Source organism: Notothenia rossii, assembly GCF_949606895.1.
Source record: "Notothenia rossii genome assembly, chromosome: 10".
In the NCBI taxonomy this organism is placed as follows: domain Eukaryota; kingdom Metazoa; phylum Chordata; class Actinopteri; order Perciformes; family Nototheniidae; genus Notothenia; species Notothenia rossii.
In genome coordinates, this window is record NC_136908.1 from 1,148,183 (window position 1) to 1,175,438 (window position 27,256).

A 27,256-nucleotide genomic window follows, 5' to 3' on the forward strand; every position below is an offset into this window, starting at 1 on the left:
CTCTATACATCGATACAACATTACGTGTTGATAGAAATCAACACGTAATGAAATAAGACCCCACGGTTTGATGAGTGATAGGTGTGTGGGCTGTCTTTCATTCTGACACACAGAACAATGTTATAATAAACATACTGTATGTTAAATGGATATATCCGCCTTCTTTCATTTATCTTTCCATTCCCACAATATACATAAAGAAATGGCATATTTTGGACATAGTTTGAATGTTGATTTTACTGATTAATGAATGTTTAAGCTGTGATTAATCTGACTAAACAATTTGATCGTTTAACAGCCCTAGTAAAAACAAAGCTGTCTCTGCCGTCTGACGCTCTGTTTGATGCTCATTGTTCTGGAGTAAAAAATATATAAATCAAAAAATATATAAAGAAATTAATATTTATAAATTGAAAATGTTGAATTTAAATCCCCAAAAAGTATTTTAATACAAATTAAATGTAATTTAAAAAGAACATTTAAATCCCCCAAAAATCTCAATCTAATAAAAAGCTAAATCTAGAAAAGTCAAAACAAATCTAAATATTTCTTTATTTTATACAGTTTTTGATGAACAGAAATATTGTTTTCTGGCACCTTTAACATTGAATGAGCATGTGCTGGAGACTGTTGACCAGTTCACGTATCTTGGCTCAACAATCAGCAATGACCTGTCGCTAGTTAAGGAGATCCAGACTCGTATCGGCAAAGCCGCAACGTCTTTCAGTCGTTTGCGCTCAAGAGCCTGGAGCAACAAATACCTCACCGAGCGCACTAAGACACGCATCTACCAATGCTGCTTGGTCAGCGTCCTGCTGTATGGTTCCGAGGCGTGGTCAACTTACGCGCGGCACAAAAGAGAGCTAAATGCTTTTCACATGCGGTGCCTGCGCAACATCCTCTGGATCACATGGCGGGACAAGGTCACGAACGAGGCGGTGCTGGTGCGCACGGGCAGCAAGTCAATGTTTCAAACACTGAAGGTCAGGAGGCTGCGGTGGCTCGGTCACCTTCGCAGGATGCCAGACGGCCGCCTGCCAAAGGACATCTTATACAGCGAGCTGAGCGCTGGTTCCAGAGGCAGAGGACGACCACTGCTGCACTTCAAGGATGTCGTAAAGCTTGACATGAGGGACCTGGACATTGCAACGGATAACTGGGAGAGGACCGGACGAAGTGGAGCCAGCAGCTGCCTGAAGGTCGAGACAGACTGGACAAAGACTGGATTCTCTCTGATTGCTCTGTTCAATCTCTTGAAGATTTCTTGCCAATATATTCTGCAAAATCCTCTTCTCCATGTCTCTTCTACATCAACATGTGTCCCCTCTTCTCCATGTCTCTTCTACATCAACATGTGTCCCCTCTTCTTCATGTCTCTTCTACATCAACATGTGTCCCCTCTTCTTCATGTCTCTTCTACATCAACATGTGTCCCCTCTTCTTCATGTCTCTTCTACATCAACATGTGTCCCCTCTTCTTCATGTCTCTTCTACATCAACATGTGTCCCCTCTTCTTCATGTCTCTTCTACATCAACATGTGTCCCCTCTTCTTCATGGCTCTTCTACATCAACATGTGTCCCCTCTTCTCCATGTCTCCTCTACATCAACATGTGTCCCCTCTTCTTCATGTCTCTTCTACATCAACATGTGTCCCCTCTTCTCCATGTCTCTTCTACATCAACATGTGTCCCCTCTTCTTCATGTCTCTTCTACATCAACATGTGTCCCCTCTTCTCCATGTCTCTTCTACATCAACATGTGTCCCCTCTTCTTCATGTCTCTTCTACATCAACATGTGTCCCCTCTTCTTCATGTCTCTTCTACATCAACATGTGTCCCCTCTTCTTCATGTCTCTTCTACATCAACATGTGTCCCCTCTTCTCCATGTCTCTTCTACATCAACATGTGTCCCCTCTTCTTCATGTCTCTTCTACATCAACATGTGTCCCCTCTTCTCCATGTCTCTTCTACATCAACATGTGTCCCCTCTTCTCCATGTCTCTTCTACATCAACATGTGTCCCCTCTTCTCCATGTCTCTTCTACATCAACATGTGTCCCATCTTCTCCATGTCTCTTCTACATCAACATGTGTCCCTTCTTCTTCATGTCTCTTCTACATCAACATGTGTCCCCTCTTCTCCATGTCTCTTCTACATCAACATGTGTCTTCTCTTCTCCATGTCTCTCCTACATCAACATGTGTCCCCTCTTCTCCATGTCTCTTCTACATCAACATGTGTCCCCTCTTCTTCATGTCTCTTCTACATCAACATGTGTCCCCTCTTCTTCATGTCTCTTCTACATCAACATGTGTCCCCTCTTCTTCATGTCTCTTCTACATCAACATGTGTCCCCTCTTCTTCATGTCTCTTCTACATCAACATGTGTCCCCTCTTCTCCATGTCTCTTCTACATCAACATGTGTCCCCTCTTCTTCATGTCTCTTCTACATCAACATGTGTCCCCTCTTCTCCATGTCTCTTCTACATCAACATGTGTCCCCTCTGAGATTCTCTCTCTTTTTGATCCATTTCTATAAAAACCTGTCTGAAAATGAGCTGATCAGATTTTGGCCACTTGATGATGTCATAACGATGTTTTGTCTTGTGTAACCATTAACCAATCAGCAACCAAGGTAACCCCCCCCCCCCCCTTATCACCTGAATCTCCTCTAGAGCTCCATTGTGTTTTTTGTAACCAAATGTCTCTCAGAGGGGCGTGGGGAGGGGCTCCTTATTTTCATCTAAAGTAACAGACAGAGAATCAGCACTTTGGAAACAGGGCTGAAACAGAGGGGATTATGGGTAATGCTGCAATGATCTGTTTGGTGTTTCAGCCAATCAGAGACAGGCTCTGGATATATCTGAGACCTGTGATGTATTGATGAAGAAGAGGATGAGAGGGGACCTTCAAAGTCTATTTCACATGACTTTATTCAAACACATCTTTAGCCTCTCACAAACATCGTACTCCCTGTTATTTGATTATAACACTCGTCCATTTTGCGATCCCGATACAATTTTGATTAATTGTGCAGCCTCACTTCATTTGTTACCTGCGCCGCTCAGTGTGTCCCACGTTAGACACCTCTCATCCAACATGTGACCTCCATCTGTCAACACGAGCGGGGAAACAGCAGCGGAGTAAAAGTCACCACGGTTAATGTTGCGTTCAGTCTTCTGCCGTGCGTGTTAAGCGTTATTAATGGAGTGTGTGTTGCTAATTGCGCTGCTTCACTTGCTCTCACGTGACTTTGGCCTTGGGGGGAAATGCCAGCGGAGGAACGTCATTAGAGGAGAGACTCTGACTGATGGATGGCGGCAGAAACCAGTACAAGGTTTACTCTGCAGACCAGAGGAAGTGTTCACATTAAACACAGGGTTCAAAGGTTCACCTGCTGTACTACTGCACGCTGTAACTGACTCAGGGACAGTTTCATCCCTCAGGCCATAAGACTGCTAAACACCTGAACTCTGTAAAGTGCCCCCATCAACATTCATCTGTTTGTCATCTTGCAATCTACTTATTTATATAAATAGTTATCACCGCAATAAACCGTATTTAATTTTGTCTTAAAGGTGGGGTAGGTAATTCACTTCAGAAACACTTGTTGTTATATTCCATGGAATGCTCTTAACATCCCGATAGCAATGAATATCTGAAATGCTTTGACAAGAAATCCATAAAAAAATGTCATCTGTGGAAGCCGTGGCGCTGTAAAAAGTACGACCAATCATCTGAGCCGGCTAAAGTAACTGGATGGCCTACCTGCCTGTCAGCCTTCCATCTGTGCACAAACTGACCTCTTCCCTCATTGGTCATGTGCGCGTTCGTGTGTGTTGGAGGAGGGGCTCTGTGAGGAAGGGGCAGATTTTTTCCAGTTGTGTATTTTCTAATTCTAGCGCACTCGAGCTGGCTTCTCCATTCTCACCTACCCCACCTTTAATGTACATTATTTAATTTCATATTCTGTTCTTGTGCATATCATATTCTATTTACAGGTTCATAGATGTGTTGCATTGTTGGAGGAGCTCAGGTCAGAAGAATGCCATTGCCATTTCTACACTGTAGCTTCGTGCATCTGACAATAAAACATTTGAATTTGATCGTTTCACCTGCATGTATAAAGCCAGGTTACAGACAGACTGACTCCTAACACTACTCTGTGACCGTGAGCAAACCAAAGCAGGGAGAAGCTTCTTATCAGACCATTGTTCACTGTTACCTGCCCTTCATGAAACCAGCAGGGTCTGTGCTTTAGTTCCTCCACTGTTCAGATGGGAAGCACATCGAGCAAACGAACATTAACAGCACTAAAGTGAAACCAGAGCTTCATCTTGGATCTCATTTAAAAAACATATTGTTAGAGGGAGGAATCACAATGCATACAGCTAGGCTTATACTTGCTGTTGTGTTCGCGGCATAGTCTTACATACAACTCTACATTCCTCTGCGTATGGAAACAAGTTTTCTGTAAGTTGAAGTTCATCAATCTACGTATCTATGACCTTAATTCAGACAGAGGGTGGAAAGAGGTGCTGCAGCACAGGCAGTATGAGAAAAATAAAGAGCTTTTTGAACATTAAAGCATGGAGACATGTCCCAGTAGAGACACTACATTCATAAACTTAACACGAAAAGAAAGGAAATGTGTGTTTGGTAGATTATTTCTTTGTTTTAACAATGCTTCTTGGCAATACATCTTATACCGTTGGAAAGCCTGTTTATTTACCTTTCAAATGGGGCCAAATTTGTGAGGAACAAGCATTTGTGGGATGAGCAGCAGAGCTGAGTCTGTGGGTTGCAAACATGAAAAACGTGATAAATCTCCAAGAAGCATTGTTACAACAAAGCAATAATAAACCAAAGACACATTTCCTTACTTTGCGTGTTATGTTTAGATCATATTAAATTAAATACGGGGTTCCACAAGGATCTGTCCTGGGACCACTTTTTGTTGTTGTTGTGAAATTCGTAGAAACTTGGATACAAAATACTTTTTGCAGAGTAAACTGTTAGTAATCTTTATAACTCATGATTTATAATATATATGTATGTGTGTTTTTCCCCCTGCAGCTTTGTGAGTCTCTGGAGGAGCTGCTGAATGTGAACGGAGATCTGCGCAGTGAGGGCCAGGCTGTGTGGACTCTGCTGGGGGACATCATGGGACAGGTAACCACACACACACACACACACGCACGCACGCACGCACGCACGCACGCGCGCGCGCGCGCACGTACAAACACACATTACCACATTACCACCACCATCAACCCCCCCACACCCACTCTCTCACACAGACTCACACTCACACACACAACCTCCACCCCCCTACTTTACCCTCCACACACACACTCACACTCACACTCTCACACACACACACACACACACACACACACACACACACACACAAACACACTACCCTCACCTCCACCCCCCTATTGTACCACACACACACACACACACACACACACACACACACACACACACACACACACACACTTTTTACTCAAACACATTATATTGTTCATTTCCAGCGCTGTGTGATGGAGAGTTATTCAGACTTTGATGGTGAACAGCAGGGTGATAATGCAGTCTGGAAAGCTGCTTTTATTAAAAGAAATGCTCTTTTATTTTTGCACTAACTGACCCGTTGTTTCTCGGCGGGGAAGTGAAAGCCGTCTCCCGCTTCTTGTTACTATGGCAACCAATTGCCAAGGGTGATGGGGCATTTATTAATCGTAAATTGCAATCTACAAAATTACACTGAGAGCTTATTTTTTCTCTCTCTGTAATACACTTCATATTAAAAGTCGCTTTAAGCCTTTTAAAGGGAAAAATCCCCTCAAAAAACTCTCCCATCAGGAGACACTCGCTGCCGCTTCAGAAAGGATGCAGATATAAAAACACAAATGTTCCAAATGAAGAAACATCTTCAGCTACTTCACAACAGATGCAGCATTTAGAGAACACAACAGAGGGTGGAAAGAGGTGCTGCAGCACAGGCAGGACGAGAAGAATAAAGAGCTTTCTGAACATTAAAGCATGGAGACATGTCCCAGTAGAGACACTACATAGATAGATTATAGTACATTAAATATGGGGTTCCACAAGGATCTTTCCTGGGACCACTTTTGCTCTTGTTGTGACTTTCGTAGAAACATGGAAACAATATACCTTCTGCAGACTAAATCGAGTTAGAGTAGTGATCTATATAATCCAGTTTTATTTATATATATATATACACATACACACACATATATATATATATTTATATATATATATATAACACTCATTCAGCAACTTGAGGAAACATGCACAGCGTTTACTAAAAGCTGCAGAAACCAAACGCTGCAAGAAGCTCAAAACACAACGGAGACCAGGGGACACTAAAAAGTGACGCACACAGCTGCGAGAGCAGGGGACACTAAAGAGTGACGCACACAGCTGTTCCTTAATCTGACGACGATGAGAATAATATCAGTCTTTTCACACAGGTTAAATGTAAGGATCGTGTAATCGTTTAATTGTAATAAACTGAACAGGCCATTATATTTTACAGCATGTTCTTTTAAAACGTTATCATCTTGAGCTCAAATATGATGTAAAGATTCTCTCTTTTTTAACCCTTAAAGTTACATATGAATATTTATGTTTTCCCGCCGCGGTGCAGCAGACGGTGCAGTCACTCCTTTGGGGTTTTATGTGTATAAGTACCTGCTGGATCCATAAAAAAGCCTTATTAAAAGTATGAGGCGTGCAGATAAATGGTCAGAAGATGTTAATGCGACGGCACAGTGGACAGGAAGTGGCAGGAGACTGGCGGTGACTCTGAAACGAGGCAATAAATCACCTAATTATGAACACGCACCATTTAAGTAGCAGCATCAGTCACCGCAGCGCATGCTTTTGTGCCGTCTATCTGCCACTTCTTCATCTCCTATTTGTCATCCTGCGCGGCCATTTGCAGGAATTATTGATGTCCCGTGCTGGGACTGTCATCCTTCTTCCAGTACCAACTCAGGGCTTTTGTTCTGGAAGCTGCTGGAAGTTTACTCCTGCCAACTTCACCAAAAAAAAAGTTACTTTCCAGCTCCTTCATAAAATGCCATGAGGCTCAAACTGCTAAAGCGTATTTCAAAAAGGCAAATTAAAAATGCTTCACAAAAGAATATATAAAAGAATTAAGACAATAGAAACATATTATACAATTACATTTAAATATATTTACATTCAATCCAAACTGTAGAGGCTCATTTATGACCATTGCACAGCTCTTCCAATTTCAGTTCCAACATACTTCACATTTTCTCAGAGTAAATGTGTTATTCCTATTCTACTTCATTTTTCCTGTAAAAAAATTCAAAAAGTTGAAGAAAGTCCGAAATATGGAAAAAAGTCAACATAAAAAATAAAGTCATAATTTGGAGAAAAAAATCAAAATTTTGGAATAAAATCAGAATTCAGACAAAAGTCATAAATGTGGGAAAAAAGTCAACATTTATTTAAAAATGCACAATTCTGAAAGAAATTTGAATCCTGATTAAAAAAATATCTGAAATCTCGGAAAAGTAAAAATTAAAAAAAAAAAAAGTAATAATTCTAAAATCAAAAAATAAAATAGAGTTTTGGAAGTGAGTCATAATTATTGGAGAAAAAAAATAGTAAGAATTATTTGAAAAAAGTAAATTCTGACGAGCCATTATTTTATTAATATTCAGATTTCTGAGAAAAAAATGAAAGTCATTCTGGGGGGAAAAATCAATATCTTGAAAAAAAAGTAATTCAGGTGAAAAAATAAATCATAATTCAAACATTTCAGATTTTCAGAATTCAGAGGAAAAAAAGTCTACATTTTGAGAAAAAGTCAGATTTATGGGAGAAAACATTCTGGATCTCAGAACCCCCAAACATGCATGCACCTGAGTAAGCAACACATACATAGGTGTAAGAAGTCAGGAGGATTAGTCAGGGGGTCCGCGGGGTCTTCAGAAGTATTAAAAGTTGATAAATCAATTTAGCGAAAATGAAGGCTATTGAAGTATTAAAGGGCATTTTCCAAGGTGTTACATTTTGTATCTTGTTTCCAATAAGTATATAAATGGTCCAAAGAGGTTGTATTCTACAGTCTGCCTGAATGTAATCATTGTGTAGTGTGATTCTGTGTACTTTATTTATGGCATCCCGTTGGATTTGTCGTCATCTGAACAGGACATCGCACGCTCACTGCTTGATAGCGCGTGAAGGTCTGTTTACGCCGGTTGTTAAAACATCGTTATGGGGAAATGCAAGTCTGCGTCCAAATGGTTGGAAGATAAGGAGGAAGGACAATCAATACTGTATATAGTCAATGTGAGGTGAAGTGTGTCGCCAAGGTAACCGGTTAAAACTCAAAGTGGAGATGAGGTCTTAAAATGTATGAGAGGGTCTCAAAAAGGTCTTTAAAGGTCTCCATGTGACTCCAGGACTCCTGCATAGACCCTGAGTAGTGGTCCTCAGATAATTATGAAGCAAATGTCCCTGAGCAGAACGCTTTGTGCCACAGCTTGTTTTTCCTGTATTGAATACTTGTAAAAGTGGGCAGTCTGACATGTTGTGATGTTTCTCTTTTCCCCGAGGACTCTGCAGCTGAAAGCCTTAAAGCTGTTTCCTCTCACTGTTTATAATCTCTAAACTTCTCCATCTGTCTGATAAGGCTTGTTTAACGTGTTGATAGCTCCGTATCGGCAGCAGAGACACTTTGTGGTGTCTGCATGCAGGCAGACTGAAGTCCAGCTGAGCAGATAGGCAGAATGTAGCCTCCCTCTCTATCAAGAGCCCAGATTACAGCTTCCTCCTCGGGGAGAAGGCTCCTCTGTTTAGTGACAGACTCAGCCCTGACAGATAAGTTTTCTAATTAACCCGCCTGGCAGAAATGCACCTGAGATACAGGCAGTTTATTTCACCTGCCGTACAACAGGTTCCTCTCTGTTCAGCTGCGAGGGAAGAACTTTATCTGGACTAGTCCAAACTCTGTCCAACACAAAGCAGCTGCTCGATAACGACTTGTCACCTGGAGGAAACTCTGACTGTGACTTTGGCAACAGAATCCCCCTGCAGTGTCCCTCTGCTCTGGTGGAGTTTGGGAGATAAAACGTGGATTCGTTGCACAAAAAAAGAGGAAATACTCAATTATTTTTATGTCATGTTTTCTAATGTGGGAGTACCACAACCGGATGAATCCACACTTTAATGGGGGTGGTCCTTAAATGTGGAATGAGTCAGCATTTGCAAATAAAAAACAAAACATGTGGAGCCCACCAAAGTGTCCGTCATAGCTGTACCCTGAAATCATTTGTGCCTTTTTTATTTATTTTTAGAAACTGAACACCCCTGCTGTTCTGAAAGCCCCAAAGGAAAGGAAGCCCAGCAAGAAGGAGGGAGGAACCACAGGGAAGGCCTCCAGTCTGCCAGCTATACTCTACAGGTGAACACACACACACACACACACACACACACACACACACACACACACACACACACACACACACACACACACACACACACACACACACACACACACACACACACACACACACACACACAGAAGGTTAAATGATCAAGTGAATATAGGCCACCCAAGGACAGACAGACACACAAACAAACCGAGCGGTGTAGAGTACAGTGACTAAGCTGGTCCTGGAAAAACTAGTGTTTAGTTGTAAAACATGTGAGTAGTTTCTGATGTGTGTTACGATGATTTTAGCCTTTTCCTCAAGGTTTGCAAGAAATAGAATATGTGTGATTGATTGTTCTGGTCCCCACTGACACAAGGACACCACTGCTGTGTCTCAAATCATGTCTAAAACCCTTCTTTATAGGATTAAACATTCTCTTTCTTAATGACCCTTCACCAGCTGTTCTTCGAGCACCATGGAACACGTTTCTTGCTATTTTACTTCTGCATCTTCACTTATCGTCAGTTCCTCTGGACCAACTCGTCAGCTCAATGCCTTCATGTGTTCCTGCAGTTGTGGCATCTGTAAGAAGAACCAGGACCAACACCTGCTGGTTCTGTGTGACACCTGCAAGCTGTACTACCACCTGGGCTGCCTGGAGCCCCCTCTCACACGCATGCCCAAGAAGACCAAGAACAGCTACTGGTGAGGACATGGAGACACGTAGAAATGGGGACACTTAGATATGGAGACACGGAGACACAGAGACCCTTAGATATGGAGACACAGAGACACGTAGAAATGGAGACACTTAGACACTTAGATATGGAGGTATGGAGATACTTAGACATGGAGAAATGGAGACACAGAGACATTTAGATATGGAGATACTTAGACATGGAGACATGGAGACACTTAGATATGGAGATACTTAGACATGGAGACATGGAGACATTTAGATATGGAGATACTTAGAAATGGAGACACTTAGATATGGAGGCATGGAGACACTTAGATATGGAGATACTTAGACATGGAGACACGGAGACATTTAGATATGGAGATACTTAGACATGGAGACATGGAGACACTTAGATATGGAGATACTTAGAAATGGAGACACTTAGATATGGAGGCATGGAGACACTTAGATATGGAGATACTTAGACATGGAGACACGGAGACATTTAGATATGGAGATACTTAGACATGGAGACATGGAGACACTTAGATATGGAGATACTTAGACATGGAGACACGGAGACATTTAGATATGGAGATACTTAGAAATGGAGACACTTAGATATGGAGGCATGGAGACACTTAGATATGGAGATACTTAGACATGGAGACACGGAGACATTTAGATATGGAGATACTTAGACATGGAGACATGGAGACACGTAGAAATGGAGACACTTAGATATGGAGACACAGAGACCCTTAGATATGGAGACACGTAGAAATGGAGACACTTAGATATGGAGGCATGGAGACACTTAGATATGGAGATACTTAGACATGGAGACACGGAGACACAGAGACCCTTAGATATGGAGACACGTAGAAATGGAGACACTTAGATATGGAGGCATGGAGACACTTAGATATGGAGATACTTAGACATGGAGACACGTAGATATGGAGACACTTAGAAACTTAGATATGGAGACACTTAGATATGGAGATATGGAGACGCTTATATATGGAGACACATAGCCATGGAGACACATAGACATGGAGACACTTAGATATGGAGACACATAGACATGGAGACACTTATATATGGAGACACTTAGAAACTTAGATATGGAGACAAAGAGACACTTAGATATGGAGACATGGAGACACTTAGATATGGAGACACTTAGATATGGAGACACATAGATATGGAGACACTTAGATATGGAGACACTTATATATGGAGACACATAGACATGGAGACACTTAGATATGGAGACACTTAGACATGGAGACACTTAGACACGGAGACACTTAGACACAGAGACACTTAGACACGGAGACACTTAGACATGGAGACACTTAGATATGGAGACACATAGACATGGAGACACTTAGTTATGGAGACACTTATATATGGAGACACTTAGAAACTTAGATATGGAGACAAAGAGACACTTAGATATGGAGACATGGAGACACTTAGATATGGAGACATGGAGACACTTAGATATGGAGACACATAGATATGGAGACACTTAGATATGGAGACACTTATATATGGAGACACATAGACATGGAGACACTTAGATATGGAGACACTTAGACATGGAGACACTTAGATATGGAGACACGGAGACACTTAGACACGGAGAAACTTAGACACGGAGACACTTGGACACCGAGACACTTAGACATGGAGACACTTAGACATGGAGACACTTAGACATGGAGACACTTAGACACAGAGACACTTAGACATGGAGACACTTAGACATGGAGACACTTAGACATGGAGACACTTAGACACGGAGACACTTAGACACGGAGACACTTGGACATGGAGACACTTAGACATGGAGACACTTAGACACAGAGACACTTAGACATGGAGACACTTAGACATGGAGACACTTAGACATGGAGACACTTAGATATGGAGACACATAGATATGGAGACACTTAGACATGGAGACACTTAGACACAGAGACACTTAGACACGGAGACACTTAGACACAGAGACACTTAGACACAGAGACACTTAGACACGGAGACACTTAGACACAGAGACACTTAGACACGGAGACACTTAGACATGGAGACACTTAGACATGGAGACACTTAGACATGGAGACACGTTAATGAGGCTTTCATTGTGTCATTGTGATCACACTGCAGAGCTCCAGTATATCGTGCACTAAGCGGTGACCACCTTTCCCCCTTTGACACGCGCCATAGAGGAGACACAGCAATAGGTTTATTTCTAAATATGATATTCTAATAGAACAGTTGTATTCTGTTTTATCGCCAAAAAGGACATTCAAGAAACTTAACAAATCATATTTATTTTGTTCTATCCTCTTTAAAAAGGTCTCACAGTAATAATTGTAGTATATTTTACAATGATAGTGAGAATAATACGTAATAAATTATGAACCCTCCTCCCCTCGTTAATCAAATCCCATTCAGAATATCAGTCAAAATAATCAGTAAGGATATTTCCTCTGCTACCCCCCCCCCCCCCTCCCCTCTTTAAGTGGATACCAACAGTCATAGTTTTCATACTTGCAGTACTTTACTTATCACACGAGGATCCAGAGTTTGTTTATTCACGTTCGTCTGACATTTGTGGCTGCAGGATTATCAGATGGTAGAAATGTCACTCTCTTCTCCTGCAGCTCCTTATCTACAGCCGAGAGAGTGAATGTATCTTTTAAACATAGATAGATTGAAGATATCGTGATGCTTAGTGAGGTGCTACTTCCTGTTGTGATCAAACAGAACTATTTGTGTTGTTCCCTCTCCTGTAGCGTGTTCTATACGTTTTAGTGCATGTTAATGGTCTGCAGAGGCTGAAATCCCTGTGTGAGGAACTTTCTCTCTTAGATTCGATATACTTGATTCCTCCCAGATTGGGGAAATTGTTTTGTCGCAGCAGGTGTTGCTCATAGATATAATAAAATACAAGTAGAACAAAATAAAAGATGAACATAATCAGTAAAACATATCCACAGTTGAAAAGAAGAATACATCATATAGAATAAACACTCTCTTCCCCTTAAAGACAAAGATCAGAATACCTGTATTAGTCCCACAGAGGAGACTTCCCATGGTTACAGCAGAAAGAGCCAAAGACAGCTTCATGGAAACTAAGAAGTATTCATTAAAATAATATTAAAGATTTAATGGTAAGGTTAATAGAGTGTATTCTTCTTCAGGCAATGCTCCGAGTGCGACCAGGCCAGCAGCGACGAGGCTGACATCGCCATGGAAACGCTGCCGGACGGCACCAAGAGGTCGCGGCGGCAAATCAAAGGACCAATCAAATTCATCCCTCAGGAGATGTCCCCGGAGCCCAAGAAGCATCAGGTGAGAGGACGCCTAAAAACTGCTGAAAACACAAATAGTGGAAAAGTATGCGTCTAAACTCAGACTGATCGATCGGCATTGATTACTAATAATGAACTCCTCGTTATCCCCCTGCCCTGCTGGAGGTTATCAGAAAGACAGCGGATGAGAGTTTGTTCCCCTGAGAGGAGAATAGGACGGCTGAATACTAACGTCGGTAAACATCAACAGTCGTATGGAGAAGGATCAGGGACACATGTGAATTTAATGTTTTACAGCTGACCAGAAAAAGTATTTTTATTTTAGATCTGAGGAAAAAATCTGAATCCAGATTTTCAGAGATTATTGTTTTTAAACATTTCAGGAAAAAAAAAAAAGCTCTGGATTCTGGTTTTAACCGTAGAATTCTAACAATAAAGTCATCATTCAGAAAAAGTAATATTAAGAAATTAAAAAAATTTAAAAAATCATAATGCAGTCAGAGATTCAGAGAAGGGATTGAAAAAAATATTCTGAATAAAAATAATTGGGAAAACTTTTCGGAAAATGAATCCTGAGATTTAAGTCATAATTATTAATTTCATCTCATTATTATGATTTTATTTTCAGAAATGTTTTGAAGTGTGAGTTTGGCCCTTTTAAGAGCGTCAGTGTGTGTGGCCCTTTAAGAGCGTCAGTGTGTGTGGCCCTTTAAGAGCCTCAGTGTGTGAGTGTGGCCCTTTAAGAGCCTCAGTGTGTGAGTGGCCCTTTAAGAGCCTCAGTGTGTGAGTGGCCCTTTAAGAGCCTCAGTGTGTGAGTGTGGCCCTTTGAGAGCCTCAGTGTGTGAGTGTGGCCCTTTAAGAGCCTCACTGTGTGAGTGTGGCCCTTTGAGAGCATCAGTGTGTGAGTGTGGCACTTTAAGAGCCTCAGTGTGTGAGTGTGGCCCTTTAAGAGCCTCAGTGTGTGAGTGGCCCTTTAAGAGCCTCAGTGTGTGAGTGTGGCCCTTTAAGAGCCTCACTGTGTGAGTGTGGCCCTTTGAGAGCATCAGTGTGTGAGTGTGGCACTTTAAGAGCCTCAGTGTGTGAGTGTGGCCCTTTAAGAGCCTCACTGTGTGAGTGTGGCCCTTTGAGAGCATCAGTGTGTGAGTGTGGCACTTTAAGAGCCTCAGTGTGTGAGTGTGGCCCTTTAAGAGCCTCAGTGTGTGAGTGGCCCTTTAAGAGCCTCAGTGTGTGAGTGTGGCCCTTTAAGAGCCTCACTGTGTGAGTGTGGCCCTTTGAGAGCATCAGTGTGTGAGTGTGGCACTTTAAGAGCCTCAGTGTGTGAGTGTGGCCCTTTAAGAGCCTTGAGTGGCCCTTTAAGAGCCTCAGTGTGTGAGTGTGGCCCTTTGAGAGCATCAGTGTGTGAGTGTGGCCCTTTAAGAGCCTCAGTGTGTGAGTGTGGCCCTTTAAGAGCCTTGAGTGGCCCTTTAAGAGCCTCAGTGTGTGAGTGGCCCTTTGAGAGCCTCAGTGTGTGAGTGTGGCCCTTTAAGAGCCTCAGTGTGTGAGTGTGGCCCTTTAAGAGCCTTGAGTGGCCCTTTGAGAGCCTCAGTGTGTGAGTGTGGCCCTTTGAGAGCCTCAGTATGTGAGTGGCCCTTTGAGAGCCTCAGTGTGTAAGTGTGGCCCTTTGAGAGCCTCAGTGTGTGTGTGTGGCCCTTTAAGAGCCTCAGTGTGTGAGTGGCCCTTTGAGAGCCTCAGTGTGTGAGTGTGGCCCTTTGAGAGCCTCAGTGTGTGAGTGTGGCCCTTTAAGAGCCTCAGTGTGTGAGTGTGGCCCTTTAAGAGCCTCAGTGTGTCTTCCTGTAGGAACATTTGGTGTCAGAAGCCTCTCCATCCCTCACTGGATCCTCCTTATCTTTACCCAGCATGCTCTGATCCTCAGATACAGACCCCCCCCCCCCCCCCCCCTCTCTCTCTCCCTGAGGATATTCTGCAGATTGATATCTGACAGCTCTCTGCAGAGAGGGGGCTCTTCACTTCACTTTTTGTTTTCCCACTGTCAGTGTGTGACCCGGTGATCTCTTCTGGGACTTCAGGGACTCTTTAGAGAAAGAGTCCGTTCTGCTGAAGCTGCTGCTGTCTCTCTCTCGCTGACAGAACAGCTGATCACTGAGGAATCAGATAAACATGGATATGAGAAGTGGTGAAGATCCATCTCGATATCATGTCTGAGAGCTGGAGTCAGGTGTTAGCTTAGCTTAGCATAAAGCCTTTAGGCAGGGTGAAACGCTTAGGGTAATGTGAATTATGAATTTGAGTACAAACGTATTAGAGCAAGTATTCTGAGCTGTGGTGGAGGAAGGTCAATAGGTGCCATTTCTCTAGGAACAGTTTAAGATGATACCACTGCCTCTGTGCTGCTCACTTGAGACGTTATGGACTTTCCTTTTGTGGATTCTGGAGTCAATGGGGAGAAATGTGAAGGAGTGTAAGCCCCTTCTCTCACAATATGAATCATTACATCCTAAAGGATGTTTTCTGTGTGGTGTTGGTGGACAGGAAGTCCAGGGATGCTGTTTCTGTAGGAATCCTTTCCTACCTTGGTGCTGCTCACCTGAACTCTGTGGATGGCTGTTGTTAGAAATATAGAAATGAATGAAGTAGTCTGAGTCTCCGTATTACCCGAGGGTTGAATGTGTTTCTGTGCTCTGGTTCGGGTGCAGTCATGTGACCCGCTGCAGCTCTCGGGGATTAACCAGTGAAGCGTTTATCTTCAAATGCAAGGCGCGACGCGGCCGACACTAAAAGGCCTGCTTTGCATTTTTAATGCTTTTACCAGAAACACTCCTCCAAAGCCATGTTCCCCTTCAGGAGCGGCTAATCAACCCCCCCCTGGCCTCCTGAGAGAGTGTGTGTCCAGAGGGTCTAACATGGTCCAGTGCCACTTTGATGAAGCAGAGACTCCTGGCTGCTGGAGGAAAGCCTTTAAAGTCAACCTGTGAGATGGGTTTTATTCAGCATGTACGTCGCACCTGTAAAATTAATGCTCCATAGCGTCTGAAGGCACACACACACACACACACACACGCACGCACGCACACACGTACACACGTACACACGTACACACGTACACACACACACACACACGTACACACACACACGTACACACACACACGTACACACACACACGTACACACACACACACACACACGTACACACACACACACGTACACACACACACACGTACACACACACACACACACGTACACACACACACACACACACACGTACACACACACACACACACACACGTACACACAGAGACACACACACACACACACACACACTACTTTGTCCAGACAGGGCTTCATGCAAGGACGACTCATTAACACGCGTCAGGTCTTCATGGTGTGTGAAAGAAGCGCTCCTCCTCTGTCGTGCATCAGTTTTATTGGCCGACATTTCTCACTGTCAGCGGCTTTTATTCCCCGGCCTGATGCTCCGTGAGGTCGTTAATCACAGCGCTAATTAACTGGAGGTGTTCCTGAGAAGCAGTCGGAGCACAAGGAAGATCATTTAGTGAGTTTGAAAGACACACTTTCAAAGAAGTTTGAAACACACACTTTCTGTTTATGGTGGATTTAAGGTTTCAGTAAAACAGTGGCTGGAACTGTGGCTAATGAAGAACATGGGAAACATTTCAAATCCAGCCGTTTGGTTTGACTTTGGGTGTGAGCAATCCCAACATAAAAAACAGCTTCTTATCAAAAGTACCCTAAGCCACTATGGAGAACTCACGCTCCGCTCCTATTGGCTAGCGCATTGTTCTTGATAGGCTGAGGGGCGGGACATCTCTAATCGGTTTACCAATCACAACAGAGCCGGCCAGCTAACCAATCAGAGCAGCTCTGGTTTTCAGACAGAGGGTGAAAAGTGGCAGTATGAGAAAAATAAAGAGCTTTTTGAACATTAAAGCATGGATACATTTTTATGATAACTTGTATTTTGTATATTCATTTTTTTTCAAAATTTCATTTTTTTTCATAATTATATATTTTTTGTAGAATTCTTATTTTTTTTTCAAGATACAATTGTTTTTTTTACAAATGTGACTTTATTCTGAATTTCAATTATTTTTCAAAATGTAACTTTTTTTCAGAACTGCGTTTTTTTTTTCTCATACGATTTTTTTTTTTTAATTCCCCTTTTTTCTAATTTGACTTTTTTTCTGAGGATTTCCGACTTTTCAGAATATAACCTTTCCTTTAAGAATGTTACTATTTCAAAATTTCCTTTTTTCTCATTTGATTTTTTTTCACAATTTCAAACTGTTTAAGAATTTTGCTTCATACAAATTTTAATTCAAACTTTCACTTTTTTCTTATTTGACTTTTTTCTCAGAATGTTGACAAAAGGTAAATATATTTAACTTCCAAATCAAAGCCAAATATCCATTCCAGTTTTTTAACCTAGGGATACCGTATATTATTCTTGGGTTAGTTAAAGTTAGTAACATCCATACAGTCCGACTTAATAACAGAACATCAGTGGTTGACCAATCAGAGCAGCTCTGGTTTCAGACAGAGGGTGAAAAGAGTCCTGATTACTCCCACTGCAGTTAGGGTTAATATACAAATTGTGCTGAAGTGTTTTGAATGTGAAGCAGTGATTATTAAGGGGGTTTCTGGGTTCAGGAGGGGATAATCAAAAGCTCCCGTAATGAGACCTGATGTACCGCTAACATTAAACCCCCGATATGAACATATGCCATTAATCATCTGTAAATGATGAGAACGAAGTTAATATATGTAGTAAGTACCACTTCCTATGCTCTGTTAATTCCTCTAATCCTGTGTGAAGTGATTCATGCTTGTTAAAGATGCACTGATGGACTTAATTAGAAGATTGATTTAACCCTCCGTTTTAATTTCCTCACCTTAGCTGAGGATGAGATTAGCGTTTTCACACCGCTTCGCTTTTATAAGCGACGGAGCAAACTGTGGGGGAAATACCAGACTGCTCGAGCAAATGGTGGAGTTACAGAGAGAAGCAGTGACTTGATACAGAGGAGCAGGAAACATGCTGATGATAACAGGTAGCATCCGTATGATAGTTAGCCTGAAAGAGGTCTGTCGTATGCAAGAGAAAGAGGTTTTTATTACTGCACATATTTTGTTCCATTCTATTTCAATGTAATTACTGCTTTATTTGAATGTTATGATAAAATAGTTCTCTTTCTGTGTTTTACATTCTTTGTTTTACTTGTATGTTTGCACCACGACACCAAGTCTAATTCCTCGCACGTGTCGACCTACCTGGGAATAAACCTGATTCTGATTCTGAACAGAAGGTTGCCAGTCCTTTGTATTAAAGGTCGCCGATCATGCAAAATGCACTCTCTGATGTCTTCTCTACATCACCATGTGTCCCCCGTGTGTCCCCGGTGTGTCACCATTTGTCCCCGGTGTGTCACCATGTGTCACCATGTGTCCCCGGTGTGTCAGGAGACTCACAAAGTGATGTCTTCTCTACATCACCGTGTGTCCCCCGTGTGTCCCCGGTGTGTCAGGAGACTCTCAAAGTGTCAGGAAATAAACCCCTCTCTCTTCTCCTCCGTACCCACATCTCTAAAAACGGGGAACAACGGAGCTGATCCAGATTTACTGCGTCATGACCACATTACTCAAATGTGGGCGGGCTTTACCCCCACGGGCCAATCAGAAACATTGCTGTCAGAAACAATGAGACGTGTTCTGTACGTAATATAGTCTGTTTACATTAGCATGCTCAGAGCTAACCTGTACTGGAGAGAGTGTGTGTGAAGAAGCAGGAAATCCAAAGGAAGTCACCTTGTGGTAAACCTGAGAGAGAGAGAGTTTGAGCTCCATCCTGTTTCAGAGAGAATCCTTCATGTGGTTTGGAACATGATGTGGAGGGTTTTTTTCAAGCTAAGGACCCAGAATCATCCCTTTTAGTAACGGGGCTGAAACAGAGGGGGATGAGGGATTTCTAAAATGCATGATCTGTTTGGTATTTTGAGCAAAACACTTCATAGACATGTTTTTAATATATTTGTTTACATCAGAAGCTACTTTTTCACCTATTTTCTGGGCCTCCAACATCGAGGTTCTTACCGGGCCAACAACCGAGCTGAATATGCTAGACTAGTGACGTAAACACTCTCGACTGCTGAATGGTCAGAGAGAATCGCTGGCAAGGGAGCTACAACTACAACAAGATGCACATATTTGACCGTGATTTAATTGTAATACACGTTTCTAAATGATGCTGAAGTAACAACATACTGATACCGGTTAGTAAACACCATGAATTAATGCTTTGACCAGTCTGCAGACAGACGGCAGGCGAACAACCTAATGTGTGTTTCCTGAATGGAGACCGGCTAAGCTAACGCAGTATCTGCTCCGACCGTCCTCTCTCACAACAACGGCCTACAGACAGAAACAAAGCAGCGACTGTATTCGCCATGACACAGACAGTCTGTGGTTTTGACCTGTTTCACTTGTGTCTAGTTTCTGAACAGATATGAGGAGCTGTGAGCTCTGAGTGCTAACAGCTAACAGCTAACGGTGGATGTTTTTGTTTTTGTGGTTCGCATTGAAGATGACGTCACGGCAGTTTAAGGCAGCGTCGCTCCGCCCGCCGAACAGCTGATCGCCCCGCCCCCCCCAGAGTTACTGCGTTACTATAGTTACTGCTCTGTTCCTAAACTGTAATGGAAACGCAGCATAAATTGAGCCTGGCCTAACAAGGCCTAACTATACCGTACTGAGCCGGGCTAGGTCCTGCAGTGGAAAAGCGCCGTATGAATGATGGTGGGTTTTTTGTGTTCTGCAGCAGTCGGCTCGTAGACTTTGTTTCATGCACTTTCTAAAGTTTCTAAAAGCTGTTTGTTTCTCGTCTGGTTTTCCTGCAGCGAGTGACCAGTGAAGTAGATGTTTCTGTCCTGGGTCAAATCTTGTCTGGAGTTAAAATATGTTACTCCCCATTAGTAGGTGGCTTCCTACCATTTGTTATTAATCATTACACAAACTGAAAATGAGCCTCACAGGCTGCCTTATATCTTAGTGGATAACACTATAGTTTAATAAAGTGTGTTTGTGTCTCTGCTGGAGTTATGTATCAGTAAAGTATATGTTTCTGTGTTTGGTCAATCCTAGTCTCAGGTTTGTCCCACTAACCTGAGACTAACATCTTTTATCCCCAATAAAAGGTGGCCTCCTACCCTCTGTTGTTAACAATAACACTCTGAAAATGACCCACACAGGCTTCCTTATACCTCGTCATCGTTTAATGGAGTTGCTGAAAGCTGTGTGTTTCGAGGTATTAAAGTATTCTGAGTTTAACCTAAAAGTCTCTGGGTTTGACAGCCGTACTGATAAATCCCTCCGGTACAGACCTGGCTGCAGGATTCACTGAATGATGTGTTTGGTGGTTCTTCTGGAGGTTCTGCAGCAGCAGTTTGGCAGCGAGCGCGCGGCTCTTAATGATAAATGCTCCATCTGGAGAGCGGCGGTGCCGAGCCAAAAGGCCACAGATGGCATTGTTTTCACAATCTGTTTAAATATGTTGTTGATTTTTCTTCCTCTTTTGAAAACCCTCCCCAGCAGATCCAACACCACGAGGAGAGGTGTTTGATTTCCTTCATGCTGCTGGGAGGAGTGTTTGTTCATGCTTTATAGACGGAGTCAGAGTCCTGTTAGTGCCACAGCAGCTTCATGCAGAGAAAGCCTGATATAGGTAGACGTTCTGTGTTGGTCCCTGAACGCAGCGTCTCTCTGGTCCAATGGGATTTCTGCATTAGATCGTTTGACTATTTTAGATATCTGAATAACATTTTAGAGAGTAAATCAAACTGTATCTTAAAGTTAGGAGTGTCGATCCACTCGGAGTTCAAATGGATGTTTTGTGTTTAACGTTTGTTTGTTTTTTGTTTTGCAGAGAACCAGAGGTCAGAAGAGGAAAAGAGTTGCTATCGGTGACGACAGAGACGATAAAACTGAGGTTTGTCTTCATGCTGTGGAACAATAAATACATGCATGTTGTGAATCAGCTCGGTACTTTTGATAAGATCTGCTGCACACAGCTGGAGACCAGGGGACACTAAAGAGTGACGCACACAGCTGGGAGACCTGGGGACACTAAAGAGTGACGCACACAGCTGGAGACCAGGGGACACTAAAGAGTGACTCACACAGCTGGAGACCAGGGGACACTAAAGAGTGACGCACACAGCTGGGAGACCTGGGGACACTAAAGAGTGACGCACACAGCTGGGAGACCAGGGGACACTAAAGAGTGACGCACACAGCTGGAGACCTGGGGACACTAAAGAGTGACGCACACAGCTGGGAGACCAGGGGACACTAAAGAGTGACGCACACAGCTGGAGACCAGGGGACACTAAAGAGTGACGCACACAGCTGGGAGACCAGGGGACACTAAAGAGTGACGCACACAGCTGGAGACCTGGGGACACTAAAGAGTGACGCACACAGCTGGGAGACCAGGGGACACTAAAGAGTGACGCACACAGCTGGAGACCTGGGGACGCTAAAAAGTGACGCACACAGCTGGGAGACCAGGGGACACTAAAGAGTGAGGCAGACAGCTGGGAGACCTGGGGACACTAAAGAGTGACGCACACAGCTGGAGACCAGGGGACACTAAAGAGTGACGCACATAGCTGGAGACCTGGGGACACTAAAGAGTGAAGCACACAGCTGGAGACCTGGGGACACTAAAAAGTGACGCACACAGCTGGGAGACCAGGGGACACTAAAGAGTGAGGCACACAGCTGGAGACCTGGGGACACTAAAGAGTGACGCACACAGCTGGGAGACCTGGGGACACTAAAGAGTGACGCACACAGCTGGAGACCTGGGGACACTAAAAAGTGACGCACACAGCTGGGAGACCAGGGGACACTAAAGAGTGAGGCAGACAGCTGGGAGACCTGGGGACACTAAAGAGTGACGCACACAGCTGGAGACCAGGGGACACTAAAGAGTGACGCACATAGCTGGAGACCTGGGGACACTAAAGAGTGAAGCACACAGCTGGAGACCTGGGGACACTAAAAAGTGACGCACACAGCTGGGAGACCAGGGGACACTAAAGAGTGACGCACACAGCTGGAGACCTGGGGACACTAAAGAGTGACGCACACAGCTGGGAGACCTGGGGACACTAAAGAGTGACGCACACAGCTGGAGACCTGGGGACACTAAAAAGTGACGCACACAGCTGGGAGACCAGGGGACACTAAAGAGTGACGCACACAGCTGGAGACCAGGGGACACTAAAGAGTGACGCACACAGCTGGGAGACCAGGGGACACTAAAGAGTGACGCACACAGCTGGGAGACCAGGGGACACTAAAGAGTGACGCACACAGCTGGGAGACCAGGGGACACTAAAGAGTGACACACACAGCTGGAGACCAGGGGACACTAAAGAGTGACGCACACAGCTGGGAGACCAGGGGACACTAAAGAGTGACGCACACAGCTGGGAGACCAGGGGACACTAAAGAGTGACGCACACAGCTGGGAGACCAGGGGACACTAAAGAGTGACGCACACAGCTGGGAGACCAGGGGACACTAAAGAGTGACGCACACAGCTGGAGACCAGGGGACACTAAAGAGTGACGCACACAGCTGGGATGTTCAGGATTATAAAGCTGAACAACATCTTTACTTTTTGTTTCTCCGTGAGTTTTGGAACGTTTGTGTTTTGTACGCTTCCAGGCGAGCCGATGAGACCCCTGATTCATGTTTTTTGGGAGATGTTTCTCTGGTGTGTTCTCCAACAAATTTCCTGCACATCCCCCATAATAGTCCCTGCGTTTCCATAGGAACCGATGCCACGGGAACGCCGGCAGAGACAGTCGGCGCTGCAGAAAAAACCGAAAGCGGACGACACAAGGACCGAATGCACGAGCTGCAGCGGGCCGGGAGACAACGAGAACCTCGTCAGGTGAGAGAGAGAGAGAGTGTGTGTGTGTGTGTGTCTGGGGGTCAAGTTGCTGTGAAAACACTGATCCCACCCAGATCTCTCTCTTTCCCTCTTCATTCCATAATGTCACTAAATACGTTGTTGCCATGGCGACCACAGATTCCTATTGTGTTTTTGGGTTCATTGTGGAGGGTCTCATCCACTCTTCGAGGTCCGTTTCTGTCTTTGGACGCCAGGTTTTTTTTTTTTTTACATTTTATTTAATTTGGTGGGTTGAAAATAATCAAGCTTGGTAATACTTAAGATAATTTATGGACACAAACAATTTCAAAAGCTTGAAATGCAACGACTATCATTAACTCTTTAACGCTATTTTAGGCCACACCTTACTGTTGTACAGGTTATAGGACGTGTGTGTGTGTGTGTGTGTGTGTGTGTGTGTGTGTGTGTGTGTGTGTGTGTGTGTGTGTGTGTGTGTGTGTGTGTGTGTGTGTGTGTGTGTGTGTGTGTGTGTGTGTGTGTGTGTGTGTGTGTGTGTGTGTGTGTGTGTGTGTGTGTGTGTGTGTGTGTGTGTGTGTGTGTGTGTGTGTGTGTGTGTGTGTGTGTGTGTGTCCGTCCTGATGATTAAAGTTCAGTCTTCATTAGGCTCTCTCTATTGACCTGTCACACAGTTCATTACGGCCAAATGAAAAGCACAATTTATTCTGCGGACTCAGAGCCGGACGGATAATCAGCGGGAATTTCTCTCTCTGACATCTCAGGAATTGTGTGAGGAAATAGGAAACTAGATCACAGCTGAGGAGGAGGGGAAACATCTCTACGCTTTCATCAGGACTATATTCCCTTTACGTGGCTTTCCATGGAAGAAGTACTCTTTAAAGTAGTACTCTCCACCTGTCTCCCTCTCCACCTGTCTCCCTCTCCACCTGTCTCCCTCTCCACCTGTCTTCCTCTCCACCTGTCTTCCTCTCCACCTGTCTCCCTCTCCACCTGTCTTCCTCTCCACCTGTCTCCCTCTCCACCTGTCTCCCTCTCCACCTGTCTTCCTCTCCACCTGTCTTCCTCTCCACCTGTCTCCCTCTCCACCTGTCTTCCTCTCCACCTGTCTTCCTCTCCACCTGTCTTCCTCTCTGTCTTCCTCTCCACCTGTCTTCCTCTCCACCTGTCTTCCTCTCCACCTGTCTTCCTCTCCACCTGTCTTCCTCTCTGTCTTCCTCTCCACCTGTCTTCCTCTCCACCTGTCTTCCTCTCCACCTGTCTCCCTCTCCGCCTGTCTCCCTCTCCACCTGTCTTCCTCTCTGTCTCCCTCTCTGTCTTCCTCTCCACCTGTCTCCCTCTCCACCTGTCTTCCTCTCCACCTGTCTTCCTCTCCACCTGTCTTCCTCTCTGTCTTCCTCTCCACCTGTCTTCCTCTCTGTCTTCCTCTCCACCTGTCTTCCTCTCTGTCTTCCTCTCTGTCTTCCTCTCCACCTGTCTTCCTCTCCACCTGTCTTCCTCTCTGTCTTCCTCTCCACCTGTCTTCCTCTCCACCTGTCTTCCTCTCTGTCTTCCTCTCCACCTGTCTTCCTCTCTGTCTTCCTCTCCACCTGTCTTCCTCTCCACCTGTCTTCCTCTCTGTCTTCCTCTCCACCTGTCTTCCTCTCCACCTGTCTTCCTCTCTGTCTTCCTCTCCACCTGTCTTCCTCTCCACCTGTCTTCCTCTCCACCTGTCTCCCTCTCCGCCTGTCTCCCTCTCCACCTGTCTTCCTCTCTGTCTCCCTCTCTGTCTTCCTCTCCACCTGTCTCCCTCTCCACCTGTCTTCCTCTCCACCTGTCTTCCTCTCCACCTGTCTTCCTCTCTGTCTTCCTCTCCACCTGTCTTCCTCTCTGTCTTCCTCTCCACCTGTCTTCCTCTCTGTCTTCCTCTCTGTCTTCCTCTCCACCTGTCTTCCTCTCCACCTGTCTTCCTCTCTGTCTTCCTCTCCACCTGTCTTCCTCTCCACCTGTCTTCCTCTCTGTCTTCCTCTCCACCTGTCTTCCTCTCTGTCTTCCTCTCCACCTGTCTTCCTCTCCACCTGTCTTCCTCTCTGTCTTCCTCTCCACCTGGCTGCACTTTAAACAACATAAAGAATTATAATCAGTAAAATTGATTTTCCATCTGTTCTGATAACTGTATAAACTTTACGGTCTAGTTAATAAGTGAAAATGACGAACACTAAATGTCACTATGTCCAAGGTGAGAGCAGGAAGTAGATGAGAGGAAGAGCTGGACGCCTGTGTGATGTTTGGGGGGTGAGGTTGCTGCCCTGACTCTTTCTATCTTTGCATTGCACAGGTTGTGAGAGCCGGGGCAGATCCTCCCCTCCCATTGGCTTAGAGACAGAGAGAGGGACACAAAATGAGTCACGAGACGTCACCAAACATCGCCCGACACCAAACATCGCCCGACACCAAACATCGCCGTAAAAGATTCCAAACATCGCCCGACACCAAACATCGCCCAACGAACACTGAACGCACCGCGGGAGGTCCTGAAACCGCTGGACTCATAACGAGGAACTTTTTGTCAACAGATGTACTCGAGTTACTGCATCTCAAACGTTTTTGACCAATTTAGAAATGAGTCATGTATGTATGTATTAAACCACAAGTAACCAGCGCTAGTTAGAGTAGAGTTAGACAAACACAATGGACTAAAGGGACAGATGATGGATGCAACTACTAGAAACCGCCTTTTTGTCAACAGATGTAGCTCAAGTTGTTTTCATCTCAAACGTTTTTGACCAATTAAGAAATGAGTTATGTATGTATGTATTAAACCACAAGTAACCAGCGCTAGTTAGAGTAGAGTTAGACAAAAAGGTCAAATGATGGATGCAACTGTCCGAAAATAAGTTTGAAAGAGAGTCCTGGTGTCTGTACTTTTTTCATGTGATGTGTTTACGTTAGGAATAGCATGTTAGACGGTGAGGGACCCATCAGCTGTGGAGTGAAATCACTAAGATGATTAGTATACCCTGAAAGAGTCATAAAGACCACTGAGGATGCACCGGAGAAGCAGCTTTCTAATGTGACGTGTGAGGGTTATAGGTTTGTCCAATGTTTCTCCTTTGCTAGAAACTGAGTGAAGGACTTGAAGCTTGAGAAAGGTCAGAAACACACCGCCCAACGAACACTGAACGCACCGGGAGGTCCTGAAACCACTGGACTCTTAACGAGGAACGACCTTTGAGTCTTTTTGTCAACAGATGTAGCTCGAGTTACTGCATCTCAAACGTTATTAAGACATGAGTCATGTATGTATTAAACCACAAATAACCAACGCTAGTTAGGGTAGAATTAGACAAAAAGGTCAAAAGATGGATGCAACCGTCCCAGAACAACTTTGTAAGAGTGTCCTTACTTTTTTCATGTGATGTGTTTACGTTAGGAATAGCATGTTAGACGGTGAGGGACCCATCAGCTGTGGAGTGAAATCACTAAGATGATTATTATACCCATGAAAGAACCATAAAGACCACTGAGGATCCACCGGAGAAGAAGCTTTCTAATGTCACGTGTGAGGGTTATAGGTTTGTCCAATGTTTCTCCTTTGCTAGAAACTGAGTGAAGGACTTGAAGCTTGAGAAAGGTCAGAAACACATCGCCCAACGAACACTGAACGCACCGGGAGGTCCTGAAACCACTGGACTCTTAACGCGGAACCGCCTTTGAGTCTTTTTGTCAACAGATGTACCTCGAGTTGTCTGCATCTCAAACATTATTTGACCAATTTAGAAATGTGTTATGTATGTATGTATTAAACCACAAATAACCAACGCTAGTTAGAGTAGAGTTAGACTAACACAATGGACTAAAAGGTCAAATGATGG

At 44.1% G+C, this 27,256-nt stretch overlaps 2 protein-coding genes across 4 annotated transcripts in view; one reads left to right on the plus strand and one right to left on the minus strand.

Annotated features, from left to right (window-relative positions):
- The window catches only part of LOC307022902 (class I histocompatibility antigen, F10 alpha chain-like), a 455,191-nt gene that overhangs the window by 237,088 nt on the left and 190,847 nt on the right, over window positions 1-27,256 (minus strand). The gene's annotated exons all lie outside the window — the stretch shown is intronic.
- phf14 (PHD finger protein 14) overlaps window positions 1-27,256 on the plus strand; it is an 85,978-nt gene that overhangs the window by 36,888 nt on the left and 21,834 nt on the right. The window contains exons 11-17 of one of the 2 annotated variants that reach the window (XM_079655803.1): window positions 5,083-5,178; window positions 9,366-9,472; window positions 10,017-10,148; window positions 13,344-13,494; window positions 21,387-21,449; window positions 23,305-23,426; window positions 25,720-27,256. The exon at window positions 25,720-27,256 is cut by the window's right edge and continues 2,090 nt beyond it. In XM_079655803.1, the coding sequence (XP_079511929.1) occupies window positions 5,083-5,178; window positions 9,366-9,472; window positions 10,017-10,148; window positions 13,344-13,494; window positions 21,387-21,449; window positions 23,305-23,426; window positions 25,720-25,726 (678 nt within the window). In that variant the 3' untranslated portion in view covers window positions 25,727-27,256. The remainder of the gene's footprint in view (window positions 1-5,082; window positions 5,179-9,365; window positions 9,473-10,016; window positions 10,149-13,343; window positions 13,495-21,386; window positions 21,450-23,304; window positions 23,427-25,719) is intronic. The other variant, XM_079655802.1, reaches the window with a different exon arrangement.